This window comes from Galeopterus variegatus, unplaced genomic scaffold (assembly GCF_000696425.1).
Source record: "Galeopterus variegatus unplaced genomic scaffold, G_variegatus-3.0.2 Scaffold74, whole genome shotgun sequence".
NCBI lineage: Eukaryota > Metazoa > Chordata > Mammalia > Dermoptera > Cynocephalidae > Galeopterus > Galeopterus variegatus.
The window spans coordinates 916445-928179 of record NW_007726185.1 but is presented as its reverse complement, the minus strand read 5'-3'; the positions used below and the strand labels follow the sequence as shown (position 1 = coordinate 928179).

General features: G+C 49.5%; 1 protein-coding gene across 1 annotated transcript in view; it reads left to right on the top strand.

The window, feature by feature from the left end:
- The first annotated feature begins 1460 nt into the window (after window positions 1-1460).
- Window positions 1461-11735, top strand: part of SLC15A1 (solute carrier family 15 (oligopeptide transporter), member 1) — a 44937-nt gene continuing 34662 nt past the window's right edge. Inside the window, exons 1-8 of the mRNA XM_008578509.1 lie at window positions 1461-1552; window positions 3434-3554; window positions 4456-4704; window positions 6152-6290; window positions 6386-6527; window positions 7381-7500; window positions 9494-9593; window positions 9818-9908. Coding sequence (XP_008576731.1) covers window positions 1461-1552; window positions 3434-3554; window positions 4456-4704; window positions 6152-6290; window positions 6386-6527; window positions 7381-7500; window positions 9494-9593; window positions 9818-9908 — 1054 coding nt within the window. The remainder of the gene's footprint in view (window positions 1553-3433; window positions 3555-4455; window positions 4705-6151; window positions 6291-6385; window positions 6528-7380; window positions 7501-9493; window positions 9594-9817; window positions 9909-11735) is intronic.

Below are 11735 nucleotides of genomic sequence, written 5' to 3'. Positions count from 1 at the left end.
ACTGTATGGGTTGAATGGTGTAGCCCCAAACTCATACGTGGAATCCTGAACCCCCACTACGTCAGAGTGTGACCTTGTCTGGGAATAGGGCTGTTGCAGATGTGATTAGTTATGGTGAGGTCATCGTGGAGTAGGGTGGGCCCCTAATTCAGTATGACCAGCATCCTTATACAAAGCGGAAATGTGGGCACAGACATACATGAGGGGAGGCCATGTGAAGGCCACCGTGGAGATGGAGGTGACACTTTTCCAAGCTGAGACGCAGCAGAGCCGGGGGAGAGGCCGCCACAGACCCTCCCTCGTGGGCTCTGAAGGAACCAGCCCCACCCACACTTTGATGTCACACTTCCAGCCTCGAAAACCATGAGACGGCAAATTTCTGTGGTTTCAAGACACCCAGCTTGAGGTACTTTGGATGGCGGCCCTAGAAAACTCATACGCTGACCGAGGGCTGTCCCCAAACCTGGGCAGCGGACACCCAGGTTGACGGAGATGGTTTTTTTTTTTTCCTTTTTTTTCGTGACCGGCAACGGATCGCAACCCTCACTGTCACGCCTGTACCGGACCGGGACCGGGACCGGCAATGGGATCGCAACCCTCGGTGTTGCGCCCGCACCTCGCTCAGCCAGTGAGCGGCCGGTCTGTATGTGGGATCCGAACCCTCGGCGGGAGGGCCGCCGCGCTCCCAAGTGGCACACTGTAGCAGTGCGTCACCGGGCCGGCCCGAGGGAGATGTTTTAAGGAAAGGTGGAGGCATGGCTGTCACACACAGGACACAAAGCGAGGCCTGACGGACAGACGGTGATGACGCAGTGAGACAGTTTATGACTCACACGGACAGTGCAGGAGGAGTAGCTGAGGGTACCAGCTCCTGGGGTCCCTGCCCCACACCACAGAGAGGGTGACACCAAAACAACAGGGCTGATGACCCAAGGCGAGTTGGGCAGTGACCCATGGCTGGGGAGCCGCTGCCAGACCGCCACTTGGTGGTCTCATGTCTGCGGCTCTCTCCTGAGGGGCTGGGAGAAAACCCACCTTGTCGGAACTGTGGAGGCGAGGGACAGGGGTCTCCTCAGGGACCCCCGTCCTCTGCGTTTTGGGAGGACCACGGGGCATCTGCCAGGACTCAGATCAGCTGTGGTCAAGCCTTTGCCTGGTGACCTGTGTGGACACGTGTGAGGTCCCCAGGGCTGAGCCGTCCCCTACAGTGTCATCTTGCCAGTCTTGCAAAGTCACTTAATAAAACCCACACTCTGCCATTAGTGCCACTCTCTCCACACTTCTGAAGTAGCTTCATGCTATTAGGATTTAATGACTTTCTTCATTCTCAAAAGACAGATAACTCATTTGCTCTTGGCAGTGGTCGCTCAAACCAGCAGACTGATTAAAGTGGCATTCTGAAAGCCATCCGTCACATGTGCTGTGTTCATGTAGCTATTTGTCGATGCGTCAGAGGAGTAATGACGCTCTCAGTGGGGGAGAAGGCAGTCGTGGAAAACAGGCTGTTTCTGCGGCGTACGGTGAAGGTGGCAGGGCCACTGCTAACCAACGAGTGTGCAGACTGAGCCCTGCGGGAGGGCCCCGAAAACACTATGTACAATTTACGTTATTTCCTCAGTTTGACTCCAGGTAATGATCAGAAACAGTTTTCTCTCCTCCCACAGGTGAGAGCTTCTCTTAGACCTCAGCAAAATGTCTTGTTCCTTCTAACTTCCCAAGTCCACCTCCTAGAAATGCACTCTCTGCACCCTTCATGTCGCTGAGGGAGTTACTACTATCTAAGCAATAAAACATTAAAGTTAGAGTTTTTATTCCTAAATTATTCAAAATATGAAACATGCCTTGTAGTAAATATTTGCATTAATGGAGAGATTTCATTAAGTAGTGGGGAGTAGGGGGGTCTCCTCCTCGTTTTCACAATCTCTCCCCACCCCAAGTCAGTAATCATAGAAATGTATAATATACACTTATTTTATTAAATTCTTTAGCCAAGAGAAAGGCAAAACCATTGCTAGGCTTGGGACAGCAAGAAGCACCAGCACTTACGCAGAGGTTACTGTGTACCAGGTGCTGGCCAAGCTCGCCACGTGGGAGTCTGGATGCCAACTCGGTTTGGCTCTGATCAGTCCCAGTGGTCCAGGAGTGATGCCACAAAGGTCAGACCAGTCAAATATGCTGATGAGATTCAGTATCAGGATACTAACTACAGACACCACCGTACCAAAGTTAACAGCTCTTATTTGTGGCAGCTGAAATCTGAGTTCAGGCCTAAGTCTCAACGCAGACACCATTTCTGTACGTGAGCTTTCTACAATAGTAATCCTGTTGACACAGGTGTATTAAGATAAGAAATGCTGACTGCAACATTCCATCTAGTAGATAACTCTAAATTCTGTAAGAGTTTGGCAGCCTATGCCCTGCAATAAAAAAAGCAGCTCTTTGGAATGCATACCTTTCAGAAAATAAAATGCTTCTTGCGTGAAGTAGTAAATCATTGGGTACTCAATCTCAGATTTGCCCTTGAACGAGTTAAGGAATTTTTTCCCTATAATTTAGTCCTGGGTATGATGATTGTTTAAATAAGATCTAAGCTCTCTGAATGTTTTGGTCTCTTTTTTGTAACCCTGTATATGTTTGAAGGAAACAACATCTTTGCCATTATTATTTAGCAAATAATAGGTGCTAAATAATATTTAGCAAAAAAGCATAGGTGGAACCTGTGAAGATGAAGTCTTTGCTTGCGAATCAAAGTTCCAAGGAACACGGGGAAGGAATCACCATAATGAAGCTGCAGTCTGCGTCTATTGAATTGGGGTTTTCAGAGCTCCCTCCTGCTTTTCCAGAGAAAGGCCATCTGGAGGACGACAGGAGCCTCCATGTGGGTCTCACTCCTGCATCGTCTTTGGGAGACAGTGGGCAGGCTCCATTATCTGAAGCCTAGGCAGACAAAGCATCCCAAGGCAATCCGTGTCCTCAAGAAAATGCAGCAGTGTAGTGAAACCCCGTGCTGTGAATAATTCCAACAGCCGGCTTTGTGTCGAGCTCACACAAGGCGGGTTTGCCTGATTGGTCCTTCCTATGTCGCTGGAGATTGGTGACAAAAGACAGCAGCGTGTGCATCTGCACCTGTGCCCTGGACCACCACGGTCCTATCAGGAAGCAGATGGCATACTCAGAGCAGGAGGGTTTACTCACGAAGGGACTATTTAGAAAAGGTGGGGGAGCAGGGAACTGTAGATGGTAGCACATGGACCCTGGCCGGTAGTCGCCCCACTGTTACCCCTGTTGGCCTGAAGGATGAGGGAAAGAACAGTCACCCACACCTGGACGGAGTAAGAGTCAGGTGGAGACACAGCTGGTCCAAGGTGACTTTGCAGGGAGGACACTGGGAAAATGGATACCTGACTTTTCCTCCCTCCCTCTGATCTCCCAGGGCCCCCCACTGGACAAACCCAGTGGAAGCCACGGCAGGACATGGGGACACTGATGCATCCATGCAGGTCAGCCTCCTGGCGCTGAGGGAGGCCATGGGTGTGGAGAGGCCAGTGGCACCAGTGAGTGGCAGAGCAGGAATCTGAGCACTGTACTCTGTCACTGAAACACCACCACAACGGTTCTTTGGCACATGCTCAGCACGTGCTCAATTTCCACTCTGCAGAGCATGCTCGGCTTGGGCTCCTGCTCCCTGAGACTCCACCCCAGGGCTGCCATGGTCGCCTGTTGTGCTGGCAGGAGGAGGGACAGGCTCACCCAGTCACAGCTGGCAAGTGGCAGAGCTGAGATCCCACCACAGGCTGACTGCGTGGCCCCCACTCTTCATGGGCTGCCCTCGCCACAGGGGAGTCTAACTGGGGAGAAAATCAGCTTATGAGTGTTGGGGAGTCTCCGTCCAGAGCTTTAGCAGGAAGAAAGAGTGGGGAATTTGGGTCCTGGGAGGCCAGGACAGTTTATTTCCCATCTTCAGACAGGACTAAAACAGCATCTAAAATGCACTTAAGTAGGCAAGAACGCAAGACCCCCCAGTGTGAGGCCCCTGGGCCCACTGACTCGAGGGGGGAGGCAGGGTATGGCCAGAAGGGAGCAGGTCAGGGCCAGGGAGGAGTTCCTCATGCAGGGCCGTGGTTTTGCTCATGGTGGCATGGGGCCTGGGACTTGCACATTATGACAATGCAAGTGACCCATCTGAAGAAGGGTCCCAAATGGGGAAGGGTGTGAGAGATGTAGGTGGGGAGCCATGGTGGAGACGTCAGTGTGCTCGGTCTCCCCTCTGGACAACCGGCGTGTGCAGAGCTAGGGAAGTGATCAGACTTACTCACATGGGCCCATCGGGCCACACGACATCGCAGCCTGAATGTGCTCCTCAAAGTGTGGCCCCTGGACCAGCAGCGCTGATGCCACCTTGGAACCTGTTAGAAACACAAGTCCTCGGGTACAAGGACACGTCGGTCTCCCCAGATACTGGCCACAGAGGCAAGCGTTGATTTCCAGTCGAGCTGCGTTTCAGACAAGCAGCTGTGCGGCAGCACGGGCCACGTGGGTGGCTATGGGGATTTAAGGATTATGTTTGATTCTCCGGTGCAGTGGTTCTCAAAGCATGTTGTCCAGGCCGGCGGCAGCAGCATCTGGGAATCGTTAGAAATGCAAGCTCAAGAGTTCACCCTGGGGGCCGGGGCCCAGCAGCGTGATTCTGGGGCACACCTGAGTGTGAGACCCACGGCTCCAGGGTCACTGATTCCTAACAGAGGCAGGGCATGCTCGGGGAGCCCTGAGAACAAAGACCTCAAGGATGAGGTCAGCAGGGACTGGTGAGGGGGAGGGGATGGATTCCCATGGAAAAGGGTGCAGCATGTGACCGATGTGGATAAATAGAGGGCCATGTGTTGGTGCAGGGAGCAGGGCACAGAGGTGTGAGGACGAGAGACAAGGTATGGCTCAGCTCCTGCCAAACTCAGGGGAGACCGGAGAGCAGGGGCTGGGGTTGTGGACTGAGGGACAGGAGGGTCCATCGGACGTGGCTGGCTCCGACTCGCTTGTTCTCCTGACTTTTCTTCATGCTCTTCTGGTTCGTTCGTCCCACTGGTGGTAGGTGTTGTAGAAGGTGCTGGGATGTGGAGATGGCGGTATGCTGGGCAGCTCGTGATTCCTCCACTCAAGGGACTCCGTCTAGAATATAAACTGTCCATGATTACACGTCGTAACATAGGCATGCCAGAGGATGCTTCGGTGCTCAGACTCAAGCATGGGCAGGAAGGGGCACATTAAAAGGGGCGGGGCCGTCCCTGCAGAGGAGTCGCTGTGCTATGCTTGCAGGACTTTAGGTGAGCTCACAGCCTGGTCCCTGAGCAGACAGCGGGTGTCACTGGCGTCGTCTGTGTGTGGGGAGGGGCTTGCAGGCCCAGGTGCTGGGGAATGGAGGTGGAAGCCTGGCTGTGGAAGGCTCCCATCAGCACTTTGTATGTCACTTATCTAATCCTGGCAAAAGCCCATGACCTCGGGAGATAGTGAAGAACACGCTAACGCGCTTGGATTCTGCCCCAATGGGCAGCGTTTGCAGTGCGTTAAGGAGGAGATGTTTGGGGCATGATTCCTGAGCTTCTGCTTCTCGATTCTGACCGTGCATGGACGTTGCCCGAGGGGCTCGTTACAGCAGGACACAGATGCCAGCCCCACGCAGGAGGGAGGCCAGCTGGGCCGGGCCGGGGAGGCCGAAGGGACCAGCGGCTCATCTGCTGCCCTGCGACGTCGCAGGGGCCCAGAGCGCACGCGGCAGGCAGGGTTGTCGCGCTTGACTCTAACATGGGCGTTTTGTTTTTCTTTCAGGAATGTCCAAATCATATGTGAGTAGCCTTTTTCCTTCTCCATGGATCTTCATTTTGTAAACTTTACGATCTCTTTGGCTGCTAAATGTTCACAACTGTGACTCATTGGCTTCCCATATACGGATGAGGAGCCGTCCTGAGTCTCGGGTGAGGTGTCCTCTGTGCCAAATGCTGGGAACCCGCCTTCCCTGACTAGCAGCCAAGCTTGCTGCTCTACTCCCCGCTGTCTCTGTGTGGGATGATCCCTGCATGGGACTAGAAACATCCCCGCCCGGCTGCCCCTGCGGACGGTCCCTGCTCGGTGACTGAGTGCACGGCTGCTCTTTCTGCAGCGACGCCGGTGTGAGCACATGGACGTGTCAGTCCCACACTGTTTCTCTTTTCGACAGAGCTGCCTCGGTTATCCCTTCAGCATCTTCTTCATCGTGGTCAACGAGTTCTGCGAGAGATTTTCCTACTATGGAATGAGAGGTAACCGTTGCCACCACGTGGCGCCCCTCGGGAAGCCTGCAGTGGCCGTGACTGTCCTAACTTTGTCTCCCTTCTCCCCCGCCCTCTGTGCAAAGCGATCCTGATTCTGTACTTCACGAATTTCATCGGCTGGGGCGACAACCTGTCCACGGCCATCTACCACACGTTCGTCGCTCTGTGCTACCTGACGCCCATTCTCGGGGCTGTCATCGCTGACTCGTGGCTGGGAAAGTTCAAGTGAGTGCTTGGAACTCTCTGGTTAACAAGCAAGCCAAAGCGGAAATACAAGCTTTGTGGTTGGGACGGTGGAATCTGGGAAGGAAGATTCAAGGAACGTGGGCTCTTAGGAGAGCACTTGCAGGCCTGTTCCCGTCCAGCGTTGTGTCCCCGGGGCCTCGCACAGCGCCTGGCATCTGGCAACGTGAATGCAAGGAGCATGTGTAGAGGGTTTTCCTCCTTCAAACACACATGGCATCTTTGTCTCACCCTGAAATAGGAGCAGGGTGACGTGTGAGGCCCAGAGTTGAGGAGCTAGGAAAACACACTCCCCAGTACTTGTCCTGGCTGCTGGGGGGCTCCCGCTGCTGCTTAGTGGGCAGGGAGGACACGTGGTCTGATGTGGCTGAGGGGCACCCCCCCAGCCCTCCAACAAGAGCTCCAAGAGCGCAGCCCGTGCGGGTGCCAGGAAACGTCCCAGGACTCAATGAGGAAGGAAGTAGAGGTTCCTCCAGGCCAGAGGAAGGACGTGGCAGACGCGGGGACATTCACTGTCTCAAGAGAATGCTATGAAAATGGCCAAGTATTACTTATTTGGCCTACCCGTAGTTCAGTAGAGTAAGACGTTGAATCTTTGAAACGGTTGACAGGTAGGTGTGTCTTTCCCCGCCTTTCAGTCCTGTGGGCCAAACTCCCTCTGCCTTCGTGTGCGGTGCGCCTTGGTGACAGGTGCCAGTCTTGCTCACATTTGAGAACCACGTGACTCCGTGCCTGGGCTCCGGTGTGTTTTAAAGGAGGGGTCTTCTGTGGCAGAGCAGGCAGAGGCCAGCTACTGGGCCACTAATTTTGATTTCCTTACCCCTTTCAAACAAAGGACAATTGTGTCACTCTCCATCGTCTACACGATTGGACAAGTAGTCATCGCGGTAAGCTCCATCAATGACCTCACGGACCACAACCATGACGGGACCCCCGACAGCCTTCCCGTGCACGTGTGAGTAAGGCTGGCGGCTGCCCGGACCCCACCGCACCCCCGGCTGCTTGGCGCTGTATCTCTTCGTCTTTTTCCTTGAACTTCGCCGTGGGTGTGAGGAGGCTTTTCCTCCCTCGTCAGTGGTATGGAGAAGGCTGTTTAATGGACTCAGCATTGGGGCTTCCGTGTGTCGCCGTCCTGCTGGCTGTCTGGGGGCATTCGTCATGCTGAGGCTTGGCTGTCTCGGGCCATCCTGTCCCACATGATGTATGGTCAGTGGGCAGGGTATTCATGTTAGTCCCGATCTTCCCGAGAGGGACATACCTCCCACAAACCTTGATCCTTAACACCTCCAGGTTTCCTCAAGACTCTGGGACTTTTGGTTTTCTGTCTTGTACCACACTCCTGCTTATTTTTCAGTAATTGAGTTTCATAAATATTTGTCCCAGCCCTTTGTGATGGGTTCTTGATGGCAAATGTTATTGACAAATGCTCCTCTGCTGGATTAATTTCCCTTCACTGCAGTCTGACCCAGGAGACTAGTTGTCAAGATTTATTGTGTTTCCCGTTTTTGTGCTTCAGTTCCTTGAGCTATGAGTAAACCATCTTTTGGGCTGGGAAAATATAATTGAAACTCAAATTAGTATCCACAGTCCCTGCATTTCTGGTTTGTCAGTTGATCAAATTGCTGTCCAGACTAGGTCCCTTGATGCAACCTCCTTGGTGGCCAGAGGGAACAGTGTGGTACAGGGGAGTGGCTATGAGCACCGTTGTCAGTTCCGACTGTCAGGCTCTGATTCCCAGCTCTCCCACAGAGCAGCTGTCTGGCCTCCGGCAAGTTGCCTTCTCTGTGCCTTAGTTTTCTCATCTGTAATATCGATTAAGAACAGAGTTTGGAGTCAGGCTGGGTTCAAATTCTGGCTGTGCCTCTTACTAGTTGTGTGATCTCGAGCAAGTTTCTTAACCTCTGTGCCTCAGTTTCCTCATTTGTAATAGTACCTACCATATATAGGACTGTGCGGATTAGTCCAGGGAAAGCACCTAGAACACTGCCTGGTTAAGTGGTAAGTGCTCAAGAAATCTTAGCTACTTTTTTATTTCATGGAATTAGTATTGGAACATACCTAACATTCTCATAAGAGTAATTGATATGCAATATTCAACTGGCCATGTTTTTAAATGCTTAGAGTGACATTAAACGCAAGTTGTATTAAGAGGCAAACAAGATTGAAGAGGTGCTTTGGCTGGCTGATTAAGGAAGATCAACTCAGGAAGCATGATTTTTAAGGAATTCTTTCCCTGTGCAATATCTGCCTTGACTTTGTCTGTTTCATAATTTTTTTTTAGTATTTGTAAGCAACATTAGCAATCAAGAAGATACGGGATACACACTTGTAAAACCTGAAATTTGTAGAACCTAACTGTAAATTTAACATAACTACAAAATGAGGGCTGATAAATGCTATGAATATATATATTTTTTTCAATCCAGGAGGTAAAACACTTACAGATAACCTGGAAAATACAAAGTAAATTAAAATAAATAACCCTTAATCTCACCACCTAGACATAACAAGAAATCTTTTGCTCTACTTCTTTCCAGTCTTCTGTACTCTGTAAACAAGTTAATATCAGACTGCAGAACCTGATATTCTGCTTTGTGATGAAATCATGTTTTCCAATGTCATTTAATGACTATTACGAGTCTATTATGATAGCACCAGACAAAATACTTTTATTTGTTCAATTAACATTTTATTTACCTATGCTTTTACTGGAAATGATAAGGTTATAAAAGAATTCCCTGTGTAAGTCTTTGTTCAGATTTCAAACCAGTGCTTTAAATTTTCTAGAAGTTAAATGATTAGACAAAGGTAGGAACTTGAAGGCCCGGGAGCTCAAGTTTTCATGCAGCTGTGAGTTATGTGTTTACCACTGTACCTGGTCCCTGAGGGAATTTAGGGGAAAGAGAAGGCTCCTGCTTTTGAGGATCTGCACCCCCTTTTCTCTCTAGGGTACTGTCCATGATCGGCCTCGCTCTCATAGCTCTCGGGACCGGAGGGATCAAGCCTTGTGTGTCTGCATTTGGTGGAGACCAGTTTGAAGAAACCCAGGTGAGAGCACATGTCTCCACGGAAACCACATCAATGAATTCTAAATATCCGGGAATCAGATTTCACGGACACGAAGTCTCTTCTCCATTTGATTCCTTTCGAGTACCTGTGAAAGTCAGATGCTGACCGCTATTAAGTTAGAAGTCAAGTCAGCTCCTCAGCTCTCTGCTCAGTTGATACATAGCCAGAGTCATCACAGTTTAACTGTATCCTTTCCATGACAGGAAAAACAAAGAAACAGATTTTTTTCCATCTTTTATCTGGCCATTAATGCTGGAAGTTTGCTTTCTACAATCATCACTCCCACGCTCAGAGGTGAGAAATATCTGAAGGGTAAGAAATATCTTCTGGTTTTCTTTGTTTAATTGTGAGAAAGAAAGGTAAAAAGGCTAAGTCTCCGTTTTGTCTGTTGTCTTTGTCCCTTTGTTCTCCTTGTGTACGTCAGCTGTCACAGACATGCTGAAATACACACTAAGATCCAGAAGATGGGCTTCTTTCAAGTTTTACCTCCTTTTCTAGTCTTATTTGAATCCCTTATCCCAATGACCACTGTAGAGTCTAAAACATCCTTAGCATGGGCATCAATCCCTCTAAATTATTATTAATGCAAAGTCCAATTCATGGTCTGAGATAAGAGACGAGAGGCCGTTTGGGAACACTGCCTGGGTGGGCTGTAGTTGACACTTCAGCCTCCAGGCTTTGCTCCCCAGGGATGTTTCTGTGACTTCAGAAGAATTTAGCGGGCGAGCTCTTACCCTTTGTTTTCCTATCATCTCGAGTATTTCCAAAAGAACAACCCAGAGAAGGAGTAAGTACCAATAGCTACCAGTGACACTCAGGTGTCTGTGTTTGCCAGCGCTCCATTGAGAGTCGGCGGATCTCCCGTGTGGAGAGAATATTTGGAGTTATTGGAGACAACGTAGCAAGACCATGGTGCCCACGCTTGAATCAGTTCAAATTACAAAATAAACTCTTTTATGAGGATTTACGTATTTCTGCATAGAAGAGTTGTTTGGGCATGACAGACACTTAGACCCCATTCCAACATGTTTCATATAAAAATGTTATAGCTTTTGTTTTTGAGTGACAATCTCTCACCTCTTGCACTTTCACATTCTACCAGAGTCCTCACTGTGCATGTTCCAATTACAGACTGTGGTAAAGGAGAATGTTTTTTAAAGTAAAATTATGACTTTCATACTAATATAAATGAACATGTGACAAAATTCTATTTAACTTATTAATTAATGAGGGAACTGGAAAGCTGTTACAATCCATCAGATGAGGATTTGACTAAGAAAGACTTACGTTCTTTCCAGGGGAAACATATTTTGCGTTGCCATGACCAGGAATCCCTCGCACAGTTATGAACAGGAAACGTGCATGACTATCACTTTTCTGCTAGTTACTTCTTCCTCTACAGAATTGTGTAATAGCCAGACAGAGACAAAGTCCAACTCCTATAGGATTAGATAATTCCTGGAGACTCCAGCATTCCACTGAAAGGATTTCCAGTAATCTCTGTCGCCCCTTACAAAGCCTTATTTTTTTCCTTATCAACCCTTGGATTTCAGAACTAAAATAACCCTCGGTCAGCGGTTGGCAAACTATGGCCCATGGGTCAAATCCAGAAATCTGGACCAGATCATTCATTTACATATTGTCTATGGCTGCTTTCTCTGTACAAGAGCAGAGTTGATTTGAGACAGAGACAAAGCGGTCCACAAAGCCTAAAATACTTGCTATCTGACCCTTCACAGAGAAGTCTGTCAACCTCTGACCAAGTCATCTAATTGTTACCTAACTGGCATAAATATAGGAACACGCAGTAATGATTTTCCAGTGCACTTTTGATCTTATTTTACCGAGTCCCATATATCCAAGTTATTGTATCTCGGTCACATTTATCTCCTCCTCTAAGAAAATCCACAGAACAAACAATGGAATACTACTCAGCTATAAAAAAAAGAATGAAATTCTGTTGTTTGCAGCAGCATGGATGAGCTTGGAGAAAATTAAGTGAAATAAGCCAGACACAGAAAGAGAAATACTGCATGTCCTCACTCATAAGTGGGAGCTGAAAAGGAAGGAAGGAAGGAAGGAAGGAAGGAAGGAAGGAAGGAAGGAAGGAAGGGAGGGAGG